The sequence below is a fragment of the Ixodes scapularis genome, unplaced genomic scaffold (assembly GCF_016920785.2).
Source record: "Ixodes scapularis isolate PalLabHiFi unplaced genomic scaffold, ASM1692078v2 PGA_scaffold4__175_contigs__length_147842914, whole genome shotgun sequence".
Taxonomy (NCBI): Eukaryota; Metazoa; Arthropoda; class Arachnida; order Ixodida; family Ixodidae; genus Ixodes; species Ixodes scapularis.
This window is the reverse complement of record NW_024609879.1, coordinates 140,564,545-140,584,582: the sequence shown is the minus strand read 5'-3', so window position 1 is coordinate 140,584,582 and position 20,038 is coordinate 140,564,545. Positions and strand designations below refer to the sequence as shown.

Below are 20,038 nucleotides of genomic sequence, written 5' to 3'. Positions count from 1 at the left end.
CAGCGTCCGCAATTGCGCCAACGCAGTCTGCCACAGCCTACTGACGAGAAACTCCACAGCTGAGCGCAGTCGGGCAACACTGACGTACACTCTCAAAAATAGGGACACGCGCTGTAAATCATTTCTTTCGAGACTGCCGCTGGAAAGGTGTATAGATTGACACGGCTGAGTTTACGGTGCGTAAAACAATGAACATAAAATGAAACAAACATTCCAGTTGCATTTGTTCTGTCGCGCACGGACTCCCCAAAACAGCTTTCATTTCTTTGTTTTTGTTCCCAAAAATAGAGCGCTGCTTTCTTAAAGACACCAATAAGTTATGCTCGCCACAGAACACGAGATCAAAAAGAAAACGCTCCAATTCTGCCGCCACCAGCGTCCGCTATTGCGCCAACGCAGTCTGCCACAGCCTACTGACGAGAAACTCCACAGCTGAGCGCAGTCGGGCAACACTGACGTACACTCTCAAAAATAGGGACACGCGCTGTAAATCATTTCTTTCGAGACTGCCGCTGGAAAGGTGTATAGATTGACACGGCTGAGTTTACGGTGCGTAAAACAGTGAACATAAAATGAAACAAACATTCCAGTTGCATTTGTTCTGTCGCGCACGGACTCCCCAAAACAGCTTTCATTTCTTTGTTTTTGTTCCCAAAAATAGAGCGCTGCTTTCTTAAAGACACCAATAAGTTATGCTCGCCACAGAACACGAGATAAAAAAGAAAACGCTCCAATTCAGCCGCCACCAGCGTCCGCAATTGCGCCAACGCAGTCTGCCACAGCCTACTGACGAGAAACTCCACAGCTGAGCGCAGTCGGGCAACACTGACGTACACTCTCAAAACCAGGGACATGCGCTGTAAATCATTTCTTTCGAGACTGCCGCTGGAAGGGTCTATAGATTGACACGGCTGAGTTTACGGTGCGTAAAACAATGAACATAAAATGAAACAAACATTCCAGTTGCATTTGTTCTGTCGCGCACGGACTCCCCAAAACAGCTTTCATTTCTTTGTTTTTGTTCCCAAAAATAGAGCGCTGCTTTCTTAAAGACACCAATAAGTTATGCTCGCCACAGAACACGAGATCAAAAAGAAAACGCTCCAATTCTGCCGCCACCAGCGTCCGCAATTGCGCCAACGCAGTCTGCCACAGCCTACTGACGAGAAACTCCACAGCTCAGCGCAGTCGGGCAACACTGACGTACACTCTCAAAACCAGGGACATGCGCTGTAAATCATTTCTTTCGAGACTGCCGCTGGAAGGGTCTATAGATTGACACGGCTGAGTTTACGGTGCGTAAAACAATGAACATAAAATGAAACAAACATTCCAGTTGCATTTGTTCTGTCGCGCACGGACTCGTCAAAACAGCTTTCATTTCTTTGTTTTTGTTCCCTAAAATAGAGCACTGCTTTCTTAAAGACACCAATAAGTTATGCTCGCCACAGAACACGAGATAAAAAAGAAAACGCTCCAATTCAGCCGCCACCAGCGTCCGCAATTGCGCCAACGCAGTCTGCCACAGCCTACTGACGAGAAACTCCACAGCTCAGCGCAGTCGGGCAACACTGACGTACACTCTCAAAACCAGGGACATGCGCTGTAAATCATTTCTTTCGAGACTGCCGCTGGAAGGGTCTATAGATTGACACGGCTGAGTTTACGGTGCGTAAAACAATGAACATAAAATGAAACAAACATTCCAGTTGCATTTGTTCTGTCGCGCACGGACTCGTCAAAACAGCTTTCATTTCTTTGTTTTTGTTCCCTAAAATAGAGCACTGCTTTCTTAAAGACACCAATAAGTTATGCTCGCCACAGAACACAAGATAAAAAAGAAAACGCGGCAATTCAGCCGCCACCAGCGTCCGCAATTGCGCCAACGCAGTCTGCCACAGCCTACTGACGAGAAACTCCACAGCTCAGCGCAGTCGGGCAACACTGACGTACACTCTCAAAACCAGGGACACGCGCTGTAAATCATTTCTTTCGAGACTGCCGCTGGAAAGGTCTATAGATTGACACGGCTGAGTTTACGGTGCGTAAAACAATGAACATAAAATGAAACAAACATTCCAGTTGCATTTGTTCTGTCGCGCACGGACTCGTCAAAACAGCTTTCATTTCTTTGTTTTTGTTCCCTAAAATAGAGCACTGCTTTCTTAAAGACACCAATAAGTTATGCTCGCCACAGAACACAAGATAAAAAAGAAAACGCGGCAATTCAGCCGCCACCAGCGTCCGCAATTGCGCCAACGCAGTCTGCCACAGCCTACTGACGAGAAACTCCACAGCTCAGCGCAGTCGGGCAACACTGACGTACACTCTCAAAACCAGGGACACGCGCTGTAAATCGTTTCTTTCGAGACTGCCGCTGGAAAGGTCTATAGATTGACACGGCTGAGTTTACGGTGCGTAAAACAATGAACATAAAATGAAACAAACATTCCAGTTGCATTTGTTCTGTCGCGCACGGACTCGTCAAAACAGCTTTCATTTCTTTGTTTTTGTTCCCTAAAATAGAGCACTGCTTTCTTAAAGACACCAATAAGTTATGCTCGCCACAGAACACAAGATCAAAAAGAAAACGCTCCAATTCAACCGCCACCAGCGTCCGGAATTGCGCCAACGCAGTCTGCCACAGTCTACTGACGAGAAACTCCACAGCTCAGAGCAGTCGGGCAACACTGACGTACACTCTCAAAACCAGGGACACGCGCTGTAAATCCCTTCTTTCGAGACTGCCGCTGGAAAGGTGTATAGATTGACACGGCTGAGTTTACGGTGCGTAAAACAATGAACATAAAATGAAACAAACATTCCAGTTGCATTTCTTCTGTCGCGCACGGACTCGTCAAAACAGCTTTCATTTCTTTGTTTTTGTTCCCTAAAATAGAGCGCTGCTTTCTTAAAGACACCAATAAGTTATGCTCGCCACAGAACACAAGATCAAAAAGAAAACGCTCCAATTCAGCCGCCACCAGCGTCCGCAATTGCGCCAACGCAGGCTGCCACAGCCTACTGACGAGAAACTCCACAGCTCAGCGGAGTCGGGCAACACTGAGGTACACTCTCAAAACCAGGGACACGCGCTGTAAATCATTTCTTTCGAGACTGCCGCTGGAAAGGTCTATAGATTGACACGGCTGAGTTTACGGTGCGCAAAACAATGAACATAAAATGAAACAAACATTCCAGTTGCATTTGTTCTGTCGCGCACGGACTCCCCAAAACAGCTTTCATTTCTTTGTTTTAGTTCCCTAAAATAGAGCGCTGCTTTCTTAAAGACACCAATAAGTTATGCTCGCCACAGAACACAAGATCAAAAAGAAAACGCTCCAATTCAGCCGCCACCAGCGTCCGCAATTGCGCCAACGCAGTCTGCCGCAGCCTACTGACGAGAAACTCCACAGCTCAGCGCAGTCGGGCAACACTGACGTACACTCTCAAAACCAGGGACACGCGCTGTAAATCATTTCTTTCGAGACTGCCGCTGGAAAGGTCTATAGACTGACACGGCTGAGTTTACGGTGCGTAAAACAGTGAACATAAAATGAAACAAACATTCCAGTTGCATTTGTTCTGTCGCGCACGGACTCGTCGAAACAGCTTTCATTTCTTTGTTTTTGTTCCCAAAAATATAGCACTGCTTTCTTAAAGACATCAATAAGTTATGCTCGCCACAGAACACGAGATCAAAAAGAAAACGCGGCAATTCAGCCGCCACCAGCGTCCGCAATTGCGCCAACGCAGTCTGCCACAGCCTACTGACGAGAAACTCCACAGCTCAGCGCAGTCGGGCAACACTGACGTACACTCTCAAAACCAGGGACACGCGCTGTAAATCGCTTCGTTCGAGACTGCCGCTGGAAAGGTCTTCAAGCCCAAGCCATCTTCAAGACCTGGATCGGCAGGGACGAAGCGTAAGTTCGAAAAACGGGAAATGTCAGGCAGATGGTGAAGTCGAGACCGGGTCAAAAAACACACAAAAATGGCTGTATTCGAAGAAAAAAGAAAAAAAAGGCGCACTTAATTTTTTTGGTGGATGTACGACATTTCAAGCAATTATACGAAAAATAACTTCACCATGCTCGTCGCTTCGAAGTCTCGACAGGGGTTCCATGTTTTGGAAGTTTATTCTTAGTAAATTTCAAATTGTTTCAGGGGTTTATTTTTCGCCAAAAATTCGTGGTTTTTCGAAATTTATGCTCGCTATATTCCCAATTCTCCGAGATTCGGAGTTTGATAATTCTGTGCTCCCTCCTACCAAGATTCCTTTGAAATACAATCGATCTTTTTTATTTGCCCTCAGGACAATATAATAATTATACAGTCCTGAGACCTATATAATAATTATATAGGACTATATATAATAACACGGAACCCTATACTTATAACTTGTAAATTAGATACGCGGATGAACACTCAATAAGTAAAAAAAAATACGAAAAAAAAAGAACCGAAACACTTTTTTTTTTTTTCATTTTTTAGACAAGTTTCACGTATCTTGGCTTTCTTTTGTAAACGCCGAAGATTTCAGGATCATCCGGGAAAGAGAACAGGCCCCCCAAGGTTGGTATCATGACGTCACCGAATGGAGGCCAACGCAGGGCAGGTGTATCGGACGGAAGTGCTGCCTTAGCGTTCGGCCGAAGCGGCTCCGTGTCACGTAGTTTTGTGCCCGATTTGGCACACCTTCTCTGCATCAGTCAGTTGGGTGAATGGGTGGACGATTGTGGCTGAAACCTTTTAACCGAGCGGCGGCTGTTGCGCCTCCTAGACAAAGCTTTTATTTCAACAATTAACTCACGACCACGGTGCCACAGGACCGGAGGAAAAAACAGGAGGGACAAAACAAAGCTCCAGCTTTGTGTTGTCCGTCCCGGTTTTCCCCCGCTCATGGGTTACCGTGTCAGTATTTCACCAGCTGGCCTGTACACCTGCTTAAGTTTCAATTATCCAATCTCCAATCTAAAAACGTTTTCACAAAAACAGTGAGGCTACACTTTTCAACCTCATACTTCTAAATGCTGAAGTAACAGGGCGTGGTAAAGCATCCAATATCGCTTCGCTGCATGCATTTACTGATCGGTCATACGTACAGTGCACAGCCGCGACTGATGGAGCAAAATCCACGACTATGACGTCAGTCGACGTCATGTCCGACGTCACGTGCTCCGCCCTTTCAGAGCGCCGTGGCGGGAGCAGCGACGCCCCTGCAGCGAGGAAGTTCCCGCCTGGCTCCGAGGTCCGGCGTGAAGCCGCTTTCCGCTGCGCAGGAAAATCAGCAGGAGGAATACAGTACGGGGACCCGTTAAGTGCTTGACGCGGGAGTATTCACTATGAATATCGTCACCGTTATTGTCATCGCTTCTTCGTCAATGACGGGAAGTGCCAATTTCCCTTAATGTTAAGTTAGTACCATTACAAAGCTTGGCGAAACCAAACTGACAAAGGATAACAAGCTGAACGTCAGGGAATAGCTCTGTTTGTACTTTTAGGCAGCGTGAAGTTAGTCGTCCCAATGTGCGACTCGTATGTCCACTGAAGGTGACAAATTTAGCCAGTGCAATAGCATTGCTAGCTCGGGATCTTTGACGCGCGCATCGGGCCTTAGTGGTACACGACCGCACGCAGGACCGATGCTCATCCAGATCAAAACGGGGAGAGGCAGGCATATAAACCCAGAATCCATAGCTTCTGCGGCGTGCATGAAATATTCGATGTACAAGCTTGTTTCGGGCACGCGTCATATCGGAATTCAGGAATTTAAGGGGGTGGCAGACCGCCCTGTGTGCCGCTGACCGTAGTAACGCCGCTGGACCTAAGGAATCAGGGCATCGGATGAACGGTTCATTTGGTAGGACGTGACTTTTCTTCGTCCGGTGACGTGCGCAGATCCCGGAGAGGGCACCTCGAGCCAGACGCGGTACCCTAAGCGGAGCCGCAAGTCCGTCAACTACGCCGAGTGCGAAGTTCCCTCCGAGGACGAGTTCTTCTGTGAGTGTCCAGAAGTCCGAAGTACTCGGACAAGAGACCTTCTCCCTTCCCTCAGTGACACCGCATGCTAACTTGAAAACTTAATTCAATATAATGGGGCTACAGAAGTGGGTTGTTCACTGTTGTCCGTTGTGCAGACTGCCTGGAGTGCGGCGAAGACCGGCACGGCGACTGTCCCGTCCACGGACCCCTCGAGTTCGTCAAGGACACTCCGGTGAGGAATTTCTACGACTTTCTCGTTATCTGGCGGGCGTCGAGGAGGCATCGTTAGCTTTTGAAATGGCAGGAGCGCGGGGAAGCTGCGAAGAGATGGAGGAAGCAATACGTGTTGGGACAAGAGTGACTTCACTGCGTAATCGAGTTTTCGCTTTCGGGTCCGGGCGTTACCTGTGTCCGTGCGTAACCTCCCTCGAATTCCGCGTGCTACCCGGGAAAGTATACACGCGGGCTTCGATTGCTCCAGCACCAGACTGGACATCCAATGATAAGAATCTGCGAACTCTGGTGTACTACTATTAAGTCGTTATCCAGAGTGTATATTGGAGAAAATACACTTCAAGAATCGAGCGTCTCTACTTTAGTGATTAACTTGGAGGATATCCAGAAAACCTTCGATGGAAACCATAAAAAAGTCTAATTATCTGCTACCATAATATTCTGTCAGTGTCATTGAAGTGAACCATACTAAAAGTGGTATTCCCGCCTGCAGGTCTCCTAGTTTTAGCGTACCTGGATGTGTCAGGAAGTATCCGATCCTCGAGCGTCCTATACATATCACGGGTTTGCAATCACAGCCCGAAATGCTTACAGATTTAGTTTTAGTACATATTTTCTGTTAGATTTACAAAATCACAACTGAAACCGAAGTTTTGTCGCCCCGTTCGAAAATAAGTAATAGTACAAACAAATACACGTTCGTTTTTGTCATCCTGGCTGACAAAGTCCTTGCAGTACATAAGCTTTCTTTATATATTACTTGCAACGTCATATCCGTCCCCTCTGATTAATTCAGGTTCCCCCGGGGGACCCCCAGCGCGCGAACAAGACCCTGCCCGAGGGTCTGACGCTGGCCCGGTCCTGCATCAAGGGGGCCGGGAAGGGGGTCTTCACCCTCAGGCCCCTCCCGGCCAGGCTGTGGTACGGGCCCTACGAAGGCGTGCGCTTCACCGGCTCCGGCGGGGGCAACGGATACACCTGGAAGGTGCAGTGCTCCCTGTGGGCTGCGTGAGCATGCGTGAACTCGAAGGGTCTGAACCTGAAAGGGAGGATGGAATTGTCGGGGTACACACTATGGAATACCATACACACTTATGGGTGTAGCTGGTCTCAAGGATAACATCCTAAGGGTGTTACAGGAACAAGTTTAGAGCGCTAGAAAAGACGCAAATACTTTGTGCTCTGGCGGTGCGGTATCCTAAAAATACTTTTTTACTAGCAACAAGGTACAAGCAGCACGCATCACCTTCAGGTTGCACTCGCACAGATAGCACACAAAGTCGCCAATTCAGAGATACCCATTCCCAGATGAGCGCATCCAAAATTACGGAAGTTACAAGTAGGTTTCTTTGTTCTCGTCAGTACCTCAGTTATAGCATAAGAACTCGAAGTTCAAGAAATGTATCCCTAAGTAAAAGTATCGATACAGGCAATAATGATCTGATTTAGTAGCCAAAACAATCTCCTTGAAATGCTTCAGGCGGGTGTAAAAGTGGTGCGTCACCGCGTGCACTTGCCCGGATCCAGGTGCGTGGCCGGGGCGGCTACCTGGTGGACGCCCGGCCCCTGTCGGAGTCCAACTGGATGCGCTACGTCAACTGCGCCCCGAGCGAGAACAGCCAGAACCTCGTGGCCTTCCAGCACAGGGGAGGCGTCTATTACCAGACAAGGGCCAAGATAGCGCCGGGGACCGAGCTGCTCGTCTGGTACGGGGACGAGTTTGGTGCCGAGCTAGGACTCGTCGAAGCCAAGGACGGAGCCCAGAAGAAGCGTGAGTGGGGGACATCGCGGATGCAAAGCTAAGCTGAGTTTCGAAGTTTGTCATTGCAATACAAATTGTCAGGAGTGCACTATTTGTTGTGGAATCACAATGCATAAAAATAAAAAAAAAGTTTTTTTTTTTTTTTTTTTTAATTGGGATTTGAAGGTACGGTACTTTCCTGAGATATAGTCCTCCTAGAATAGATAAAAAATTGTATGAAAATGAGGAGTGGTCTACCTGTCGGTGTGCAGTCCATAAAAGTTGAAAACACAAATGCTATTTTTAGATAATGTGTCTATCAGACATGTTATCCCGGCGAGGGGGCAATGAAACAGAGATGACTGTACTTCCCAGTCAGAAATGTTCGCTTTTATATCCCGCCCTAGCTAACCGGGCGCATTTACGCCAAGGGCATCATTGATCCGAACGCTACGATTAGTAAGCGTGGGCTATCTTTCGGTGTTTTAAAGGGGAGGGGGGGTGCAGCGATTTCCGGACTTCGGTCAAACACTTGTGGAAGTTGCCCTCTGACAATCCTAAAGTAAAGGACAGAAAACCAATTTCGACTGCGTGTCAATAGTTGTTATGTAAAAAAAAAAAAAATAAGAAAAAGTCAGTATTTCCAATTTTGGGCACCCCTCAACTCACTCCCAGTCTTCGGTCTCACCTGGTCCCCCTCCTTGTGACGTAATTCGGCGTGCAGTGTAGCTTCCCCTGGGCTCTCTCGGAGGACGCTTCATTTCCCTCTCTCTCTGCTGACATTAGCGCGCGTTATGCTGCAGCTTAGAGCCGAGCGAGGTCACGTAATCTTTTCGCCGTAGTTCCTTAGGCTGCCACTCGTTGCTGCAGGTGGGGGGAAAAGCTTGACTTTTGCTTTGTGATCATGCAGCGGAATAGGGACATTTTTTAATGAAGGAGGTGTTTTCTGTGACCTCCGGGACATGATAAACAACGTAAAAATTACGAGATGCATACTTTTGTAATCTTAAAATCGTTGAACCCCCCCCTTTAAAAGAAAATAACAAATCCACCCGAAAAAAAGGGGGGGGGGGGGGGGGGGGGGGCGGGTTACCTTTCAGGGGAGGGGTATCTCGGGATTTATCCGTAGTGTCTCCCCTTAACTCTCTGCCCCCCTTGCCTTGCTCGTCCATGTGCAGACCAAGAAGAGGCACCGTCCCTCGAGGGGCCAGTGCAGACCTTCGCGTGCGGGGACTGCGACAGCGTCTTCGCTTCCCTCGAGCACCTCCAGGGACACCGGAAGAGGATGCACGGGAGGAGAGGGGGCAGGCACCGATGCGGTCACTGTCCCTACTCCAGCGATAATAAATGCTACGTAGTCAGGCACGAGCGCACCCACACGGGAGAGAGGCCCTTCGTGTGCGGCACCTGCGGCAAGGCTTTCACTCTGCAGTACAGCTTGACCACGCACCAGAGGGTGCACACGGGCGAGCGGCCTCATGAGTGCCCCGAGTGCGGGCAGAAGTTCGCCCGGCTGGCAGACTTGAGGACGCACGAGAGGACGCACAGCGGAGAGCGGCCCCACGTCTGCCCAGAGTGTGCGAGAGGATTCGTTACGAGAGGTGACCTCGCAAAGCACAGGCGAACCCACTCCGGCGAGAAGCCCTATGCCTGCCACCTGTGCTCCTACAGGACCTCTGATTTAAGCAACGTGAAGAGGCACGTGATCCGGGCGCACTCGAAAGAGTATTCCCACAAGTGCGGGGACTGCGGCAAAGGGTTCCGGTCCCCAGGTGAACTCAGAAGCCACATGAGGAGGCAGCACTCCTGCGACGACCAGGAGCGGTAGATGGACTCAGTGATGGGGGAGGGGGGAAGGGCACCGGGTCCTAACGACACTGGGGAAACCCGAAGACAAGGGTGACACCGGCGAGTTTTTCTTTTGCTTTTTAATAAATATATTGTACAAAGAATTGGCATCGGCTTACTGTTCCCCACGAGCGTGTCGTCTAAAAGGGCCACTTTGCCCAACCGTGGGTGTAAGGGTCGACGAAGGCTTCGCGGTGGGCCGTTAGACAAGAGAGGGACTTGGCTGGTATACGAAAGCGTTGACGAACAGTTCCCGCGGTGGTGGGCGACTTCGAGAGACGGGCGTATACTTTGCGACGCGAGGTTTAAAACGCGCGTTTTCAGCCGAGAAAACCGGAACGTGCGTTGCTGACAGGGAGACTTATCAGAGAGTACGGTGGTTGGATGGGCAACGTTAGACCACGTCTGGCGGAATGATCGTCGACGCTGTCCACACCGTGGTGGGCTGTCTGACTCGCTTCACGTGTTATAAGGAAGAGTTTGTTCGCGTCCAAACCCGCCTGACGTTTGGCCATGAGACATGCAGTGACGGAAATGCTGCGTCATTTGGGCGAAATTGCTCCATGAAGAGATGTCTGCCACATCTTGCGCCAGAATGCCATTTTTGTTAAGAATTGCGCCACACTTGCGCCGACACCCTAATGAATCACAGAAGTAGAAGGAAAGAAATATTGTACAAATACGAACTTCACACCGTCTCTACTCACAGTATAGTTTGTTCAGTCTTATATCATAATAAAGCCGAAGACTCGAACACCTATAACCACAGTCACGCATGCTGAAAGCGCAAATCATGCGACATTGATTGGTTTAGACGATTAAAGAACACGTACAAGAAGATGACGAATGCCAGGAATTCGCCCTTGGATGCTGCGAATCAACCGGCCAGAGACGCTGATGCTGGGCATCAAGCGCTCTGGGCGCTCTGGCCGATTGATGCGCTGGCTGGTTGATCGCCGACATCGACTAAAGTCTCAGACGATGTCTTCGATGTCAGGAACTAAGAGTCCCCGAGAAATTTTTTGCGTACTACATGAAAGGGAACCAGGGTCTTGCACTCCTGCTAAGGTCGCTTGATTATACAGTGGGTACTTGCGTCTCTCACTTGCGTGCACGCGTGGAGCTTCACCGCTTTGCACCGGAGTGCTAGGAGCAGCGGCTGACACGAGGAAGCGCCTGGCTTAGCTCGATAGGCAGGCACATTATGGTCAGGATGATTACGGGGCGAACTTCTTTGTCCTCATTGTAAGTTCATCTCCAATTAAAAAGAAACAGATAAGGAGAGAAGGGAACACGAGTCTATATATATTTGAATAAATACGGGAGTCACGTTAGTTTCCGTGCAGCTGTCGATCGAGAGAGCGGTGAACTTTGACCTGACTCTGGTTCCTACGACGCTAAAAAACAGTGTTGCCTTTAAAGCGCAAGTGTAGCCCTTTATAGTATTGTTGGTTGGCTGCTTTTGTAATCTATATTATTATATGCTTGAGTTTGGTCGCTTCATTAAACTTACGGGACGCATCTTTATTGGTAGACGTGTTAGCGGATATGCTGGTTCTTGCTGGCATTAAAAAAATCATATTTACAGGCTAAACAAACTACCGAGTGTAAAATGAAGAGGGGAGAGAGGATTCATTCCACTACGCTACGATACACTTTTCAGCCATTTTTAATACCCACTGTAAATGAAACCTCTGACTAGAGCCTTATTTAAGAATGTGTTCCTTTAATGCTCTATATATTATTTTTCTAGAAACAGTAATAAGTAACATGCTCGAGTGCCAAACACAAACCCTTGATTACTATCATAAATAAACTCATTAAGAGACTCAATTAGTTTTTCATTCTCCAGTGATGTGCTAACAGATGTCGGCATCTGCTCCAAAAGCGTCAGTGGCTGCTCCAAAGCAATATTTCCCCACTGCGTAGGTCGTGGGGTCTCACGCGGGAAACTTAAAGGGAAGATGGGGCACTTCTACATTTGAGAAAAAACGCTTGAATTGCGTTCATTTGGCCTTTAGATTAACAGATATTAAAATTGTATTTCAATGCGACGCGCCGGAGAGCCATTCGAGCAATTTCAAAATAGGACTGAAGCCCCGCCTCCCTAGCCTTGGGCAGCCAAAAGAGCCGTCGATGACGTCACGGAGAGCGACTGTCTTTTGCGTTTTTCTCGCGTTTAACAATACTTAGGCAGAAAATGGTTTGGGTATTCGGGTTAGGGGGTAAAAATACACTAGAATTCACTTCTAACTCATTTTTTCCAAGAAGCTCCGTAGCTTCCCTTTAAGCAATTCCCCCACGGTGGGAAAGTGGGGCGATTGTTTGCGGCTTCTCGGCCACTGGGAAACGCCCGTCTCATGACGCGTCGGGGAATCGCCGGTCCACTAGAAGAGGGCGGGCCATCCAGTCATATTTAATGGGAACGCAGCAAGTGGGAAACGTATTACGAACGAATGAACGGGTTTTAGTTGCTGCTGGAGCTCCAGAGCTCAGGGTCCGTAAACGAACCCTGTCAAGGGACTCCGGGATACAATACCCCCGTAATCGGGATTTAATCCTACGAGCCAGCCAACTCCCGAGCTGACATCCGAGCACGTCCTTCCCCCCTCCCACTAGAGAGTAATCTGTGCAGGTTTCTTTCGGTTATCTATCTTTATTCGTTGCAAAAGTATTCAATCGTTTATATAAAAGTAACCCACGCCTACAGAGTTGGTATAGGCGTTGTCAAGAGAAGCAACTTGGCCTTCGACGCAAATACACCCCATCTTCACACAGCGAAGTTCGTCAGCCGATCCGGACCTTCCGCGGACGACGCAAGGTGTGCACCAAGGAACCCGTTCTGTGGAGCTCCATCTTGCTGGAGAGATACGCGTCCCATGTGCGTAGTTCATCGCAAGCGTAGCTCTTCATTTTATAGCATTTCTTCATCTCAAAAACTGCCTTGAAACGAGCTGGCGAAGGAAACACAGGCCTTCCTTTAGGGCGAACGAAATTAAGAGCGCAGTTACATTGGTCAGGTGACATTGTAAACAGACAGCAAGGTCCTTTTAAAGGTCAAAGTATTTGTTCCAGTGAGTATTTAACTCGGGTTCAGTTTCTACGTAGGAATATTTAAGTAGAAAACTTCTATCTTAAAGAAATATTTCTTTGCAGTACGTCACATCGGCAGCGACAGAGTTGCCAACCAAAAGTCGTTTCTCTAAACATGCTAGCTTCATTATAACATAAATTGTGTAGCACTGATACAAAACACGACGTTAAGGATAAAGGCTACGCGCCTTGTACTATCAAAGTATTTGACGCACTGTACAGTGAGTTGCCTAAGAATGCCTTGCCAGGGCCGTCTCACAGCCTTCCATGGCTAGGAGCCATAAACAGGGAATCCGGGCTATCATTGTCGCCACACAATGAACCCGAAGCCCGCCATCCGCGACCGGCGCAGAGAAGAAAGCGCACGGCGTGTCCACGGGAAGATGGAAGAACGGCCTCGCTGCCCCTCCAGTCTTCCTATCCAAATGGTGAAGGAAAAACTTCGATGGTGAACAAATCAATAGGTCGTAGAAAAACCATGGTACTAAGTAAAACGTCTAAATGTTTAACTTCTGATGTGACTTAACCTGCGTGAAGCCAGCCTCAAAACTAGCCCATCAAAATCTGAACAATTGCACTTGATTTCGTCGGAGGTATTAAAGGGGCACGGACAGGTCAAAATTATATTATTATTATTATCTTATTATCTGAAACGATTGACAACGATGCGTGGAAATTATCCGCAAACTTCGAAACTTCTGAACGCAGTATTTGTGAAGTAGAGAAATGTTTCCAAAAGCTGAATTTGAAGTTCCCGCGCGATCCGCGCCTGTGCAGTGACCTCAAAGATTGAGTCGTCCTGCAACTCGAGTTTCTCTCGCGCCTCCGTCCCGGCCCGAAGTGTCGTGTTCCCCCGCCTCCCGCAATCGACTGCTTGCCTCCGTGTACCGCCTATCTCTGTGAGCAGACGACGCTTCGCTTTCCAGTTTGAAGTTCTTTGAGAACCCTTTCAGCGAATTCTTTGAAACGGTGCGAGGCCGAAGAAAACGCGCAGTGGACTTTTGTGAGCTACGCGAGGGTCCATGTCGCGTCGGTTCTGCGTGAAATGCTGCCCCGGCGCAGTCACAACCGAAACTACGGTACAGAAACACCAAATCCAGATATTTTGACCGTTTGACGATTTCCTTTTCGAAGTCTGATAGGCCACTAGGAACCTGAACAAGAGAACTTTGTTCGATTCCCCGAATCGCCAATGATCCTCAGTGCTACATGTGACAAGCGCTGCGGCGCCACCAAGTTTGTCGAGGGAGGATAAAAAGCCAGGAGCCGACATAACCACGGGCTTCGATTTTCGATATTTCAGAAAGAACGGCCATAGTGCGTTGGCAATTGCGTTAAACAACATGTTCTACGAATGCCGTTCTTAAATATTACAAAATGTCGTTTACAAAGTTTCTAAATTTAATATTTTTTTGACGTCACGAATAAATAAAAAAAGGCGAGGAATTGAGAAGCAGACTGCCTTTTCACACTTTGGGTACTTCGTATTATTTGATTGTGAAACGTTTGATATTGCCGGTGCAGATTGCAAAAGATATGGCGAAATTCACGTTTGAGTGCAAATTCAATTAGGTTATGAACCTAATGCCCTTCCCCTCTCGCCCGCATGTCGTCTGCTCCGCCGAGTGGCTAGCATCCGACTGGCGTACAAACTCTGTTTGAAATCGCGTCATTTTGGGAATTTCAAGCGCAGATGCGCAGATTTTGGTATGCCAGTTATTGTTAAATACTATGCTAGATAAAAAGACTAACAGGGTCCAATTGCGCTGTTATCTGCGTGCTGGTGTACCCCAGGGGAGTGTGCTTGGGCCCACACTCTTCACCATGTTCATAGACAGCATCACTGATTCTTTACACTGCACCCCCATACTCTACGCAGATGACATCTCACTCTTGCAGCCAATCCGCAATCCTTCCGACTATGCATCCCTCCAGTCTGATCTCGACCAGTGCTACCAGTGGACGCAGCAGCACCAGCTGCCCATCAACACTCAAAAATCAACCATTATGACTGTAACTGGGTTGTGTCGCCCTCGACAACCACCCCCACGGCTCACTGTTGGCCAAGTGGAGATCCGCAGGGTCTCCTCAAGTGTCATCCTGGGTGTAGAGTTTGATGAGCGCCTGTCATTCTCTCCTCACGTCCAACGCACTCTCACCAAGTCTCGCCGTATGCTGGGCTTCATTACCCGCACCACGCTCAACATGCCTCCAAACGCATTCCGTAGCCTCTACACAGCCCTCGTTCTCCCCATACTCGAGTACTGTTCAATAATCTGGTTCCCCCATTCGGTACGCCTACGGTCGTGCCTCGCCAGTGTCCAGCGACGTGCAGCATACATATTTTATAGCCGCAGCACACCTAGAGCCCGCCGCCTGCCCTATCGTCAGATTAGGACTGCTGTTCTTCTTCACCATGCGTCCTGGCAACCGCTTGCCTCCCGGATGCATGGCGCTTCCGTGCGCCTCCTTTGCAGACTTCTCAGCCCTGGCCATCAGCTGCGTATTGATGCGCCCCGCCTCTGTCACCGCACTGGCCGCCTGCAGCCGCTGCATACGCGGACTGAGCGTCACAAGTCTTCATGGCTACCACGTGCTGCTGCTTTGTGGCAACAGTTACCGCCGGACCTCACACGACTTTTCCCCCCTGAAGACGACAATATCTTGTCCCTGGTGAAGGCTGCCCAGCGCCTGCACTAGCCTTCAACTTGAACTCTATAACCTTGCGCATGTGTGCGCAGTTCCTGGGTCCCCAGGTTGGGTTGCAAGCCTCCCCGGCATGGGCAGCTATGCCTTTTTGCACCCCCAGCATGCCTGGGATACCCTATCCTATCAATGCGAATAAAGTATTATTATTATTATTATTAATAAAAACAATAGGAAAAACTGTGTCAGACTGGCCGGTCTCTCGGGCGAAAAGTGAATCCGGTGGCTGTACCTTTTTTAGTATACAGAGTTCGTACTGGTGTAGGCCTTTACCGACCATGAGTGGATGTCTGAAATAATAAATAAAAACGTGCTCTCCTGCTGCAATACACGCAGTAGTTGAGGGTAGTATTGCCCGCTGACTCAACTGCTAGCTCTAGGCTGATTTTGGAGTAGCCATAACTATTCTAAGAACGCGAACCACTTCACAACGGCAGCCACGAGCGAGAGTTCGATGTTCCGTACAATCCGCCGATACAGCCCATGGAAAATGGCAACCTCCCTTTTTGCCGTCTGCTAGCGGAGTCGGGCGCGTGCCCTCTCTCTCGTTTTACCCCGACGAACCCGCTGAATTTCCCGGATGTATAAAGAGGGCGCTGCTGTCGAACAAAATGGTGCCGCCCAGAGAGCGCTAAATAGAATGCTCTATGGAACCAACATAGAGGTTCACTGCTGCTATCTTTCTATTTAATACCCGTATCAATGAGCACTATTCGTAACACACGTAATCCGAGTTTAACCAACGTAAAACTGCTTTTGGTTAAGTTTTAGAACAAGCTGGAACAATACACCATTATGTGCATACACGGCTCTGGTTATGTGTGGCTTGTAGCGCCATCAATGGCACCTTCTTTTACTTGCTCTTGAACAGTCCTCGCAACTTCCCGCGGCGAACGAATGGAACGAATGAAGAACGCAACCGCCAGTTTGCGATGCACGCCTAAAGTTGCCGCTGCGATTTGAAACTGATTTAGGAGAAAAGGTTCGAGACGTGTCACGCTACGCAACGCTAAATATTTATCCAAAAATTTTCCCGCACTCAAAGGCGAAAGACGTTTGTAAAAAGTTATTGTTTGGCTAATGGAAAAAAAGAAGTGGCGCACAGTGCGGGAAAGCAGATGGTCATAGGTGAGTCGGGTGAGTGTCACTTGGGCATCCCGCTCTGGGACCGGGAGTCAGCTGCCTCGCTGAGAAAATGTCTTGGGAATACTTGCCGCGCTTCATTCTCAGCCGAGTATACTTCTCGGAGGTAGAATGGACCATCTCGCCGGTCTACATGAAACCGAGGATGACCAACATCAAGGAGAAGTACGATGTTCTCCTACAAATGGCTGAGCGTAGCAGAGTCGCCGAAACCAGCGCGTCTGCGAATTCAGAAAAAGGGATAGGGCATTCGATGTACGGACCTCGTGGTGACTTGCGTTCAAATCTGTTTGACTGTCGTTTTATGTCCCCGGCTTAACGATTAACCCTTCTGGGATCTGTGTTTACAACCCCGCAATAATACCGCTACGCTTTATTTCACCTGGTAATTAAACAGCCTATGGCCCGAGGAACGCACCTTCTAAGAACTCCAACATAAATATCTTAATTCGTTTAAGATTAAAGCAAAACTGCAGTGGCCGCCAATTGACGCCTTTGAAAACATACAGTACCCTAAACTTACTGCACGTTAATGGAATGAGTTTTCCCCCAGCATTGGGACCAGTATAATGATGCTTTTTTTGGGGACTCGATAGCCGGTATGTTTTAATACTAACAAAACAGACATTGACATAGCGGCAGGCAACTTGTCTTCTTTTGATGGTTTTCACGCATTTTCCTTATGCAAAGAAAATCGGAGGGGAGGTGGAATACTTAGGTTAGTTCAAAATGCAGTATGTTTGAAAATTGTAACAGACAAGGCCTCAGCGTGACAGTGCGGGGGGTTACAACGTGCTTGGAGAGGCAGCTTTCGAGCAGGTTGCCCCCTCCTGTATATGCTGAGGTTGGTTGTTACAATTCTCAAACATACCGCATCATTTGTGACTTGTGCTTATAGGCCACCGATCTCAAATCTTCTTTTATTCTACGGCGAATTGGAATGTTTTCTGAATGTATTTAACATTAACAGTCATCTCGTTCTGACTGAAGATATCAACATCGATGTAATTAATGTATCTAAATACTGTGTTGCAGAGTATCTGAATATGTTGTCGGGCTTTGGAATAGAAAGCGTCATAGGGAATTTTCTGTGGGAAGAGAGTTTGGGAACTCAAATTACAAGCACATGCATTGATCACATAGTTGTTAGACTCGATGAACTCAACTTTTCTGAGGGGTGATTAAACAAAAATTGGCAGACAACTATTTTGTACCTCTTATTGTGCTTGGTGGTGCCCTAGACGAGAAGCAGGTTAATCATTATGCTGTAATTTTGTATAAAAAAGATGGATAAATTAATTAATTAATATGACTGCTATATTTTGGTGCCATTAAATCACTGTGATTTAATGACACCAAAGTGCTGCAGTCATTTAAGTTTTATAAGCAGTGCTGTACTGCTTATAAAAACGGTTGAACGATTTGGCATTTTATATAACAAGTGTGCGAAACGAATTCGGTCAAGGCAGAGAAAACGTAAAAATGTGTGGTTTATCGCCCTAATGATGAAGTTGAGTCATGAACAAGACACGTTCTGGAATAGATGTAAAGCCAATCTTGAGGATAGAGCACTTAAAAAAAAAAAGAGTTCAGAAGCCTACTTAATAATGTTACCGCCAAAGTGCGACTTGCCAAGAAAAGTTCCAAGGACACCTCAGCACTTCTTATGAGTTGTGAATGCGAAAGCGTGAATGTCATTCTTGCGCTCTCTTCGTTTGTGAGGTCCACTGGCGTGGACGGCCACGTTTCGCTACTGCCAAAGTTGCAGCCTGTGGCTGAGCGTGCGCTCTAGTGAAACAGCCGCCAATGGCTATCTAGGAGCTGTTTTGCTCAGCCAATGAGAGAATGGAAATTTCTTTCGCGTTTTTTTTCACAGTTACAGACGCCGCCGGCTCCGCTTTATGGAATAGCTAATGCTCTTGCATTAAAAAAAACAAAAAAAAACCCACTATGTTGCTCATTTGGAGCATCACGGTAGAAACACCAGGAAAACATATGATATTATACATAAACTAGTTTGTGAGAAAGAAAAATAAAACATTACCAGTCAATCAAAGAAAGCTTTCGGAGACCAGGCTGTGCATTCTTTATGAGAGGTTCAATGAAATATTTGTTTGAAGTGCTGCAGATCTCCAAGTGACTGGGTTTGTTGCACCAAATCAGCTTATTAATTGCAGATGACAGTAGAGTCTCTTAGTCGTCTTATGAATTAAGTTTTTCGGCATTTATTTTTCTTCAAATTAGGAAGTTATTTGTTGTTTCTTTTTACTCTTTTAAAGGGCATCTCCGCCGTAATTTTGATGGTCACCGATTTCTATAAAATTTCCACCATGTATTTGTATGCCCTTCCTGAGCATGTGTACAAAATATCTCGGAGAAATATTCATTTTTTTAGAAGAAAATGAATTTTGAAATTTACATGTACACACCCAAATCACTTGCTGCAGCCCTACTGCCAACACTGAGCAAGAGCGGCACACGGAGGCTGCCATGATGGCGCTGACGTTGCCGTGACGTCACATGTTGGTCAGGGTGCTTGCTTTGTATCTAGTTGGTGCTAGCGACTGTCTGCTTTTTGCTTATGTTGTCGGTTTATACAGTTATGTAAGAGCGCGTAATGGCGACTGGAGGAAATTGGTGTTGTGTGTGGAAGCGTCGCTTGAAAACACAGTCTACTAAAACCGTCTATTGTCAGACCCCAAGATATAACAAAAAGTGCCTCCAATTAAAAGGCATAACTTCGATCAGTTTTTATTGGCGTGCTAGCAACAAAAGCTGCCTTACCATTCCGCTTCGGAAGCGGCATCTGGGTCCACATGGCGGCGGATCACGAATGCAGCCGCCGCTGGTGGTTTTCTCGGAGGCGATGCCGGCGGATCGTACGAGAACGGGTTATCGTCATCCTCCTCAACATCTAACAGCATATCCTCATATTTGCTCGATTCGGACGAGCCTAAAGAGTCCATTTTTATCTGCGGCACGAACACAAAACAGTCACCTTCTGCCAGGCTGGCCAGGCTCAAACTGCACACGTGCGAGTGTTTATACCATATGTGACGTCACGTCAAAATGGCGGACCAGTCGAGTGGCAAGTTAGTTTCGGTATCGGTTTCAGCGTATTTTAACGATTATAAATTATGTAAACAGTTTTTTAATGATTTAACCGCTGCTATAGGCTAAACTTTTAGTACCCTTTCCGAAAATATGTTTTGATAAAAACGCTCAAATTGACGGCGGAGCTGCCCTTTAATCGGTGTTTTTCGGTGTCTAATTTTAATGCCGGAGAGA

The 20,038-nt window shown here is 47.6% G+C and overlaps 1 protein-coding gene across 1 annotated transcript; it reads left to right on the top strand.

Moving 5' to 3' along the window:
• Positions 1-5,410: 5,410 nt before the first annotated feature.
• On the top strand, positions 5,411-9,860 carry LOC120842622 (histone-lysine N-methyltransferase PRDM9-like). Its single transcript, XM_042293726.1, has 6 exons — positions 5,411-5,417; positions 5,902-6,003; positions 6,141-6,217; positions 7,016-7,204; positions 7,747-7,990; positions 9,139-9,860. Exons 1-6 carry the CDS (start codon positions 5,411-5,413, stop codon positions 9,786-9,788), a joined length of 1,269 nt encoding a protein of 422 aa, XP_042149660.1. The 3' UTR covers positions 9,789-9,860.
• Positions 9,861-20,038: the final 10,178 nt, after the last annotated feature.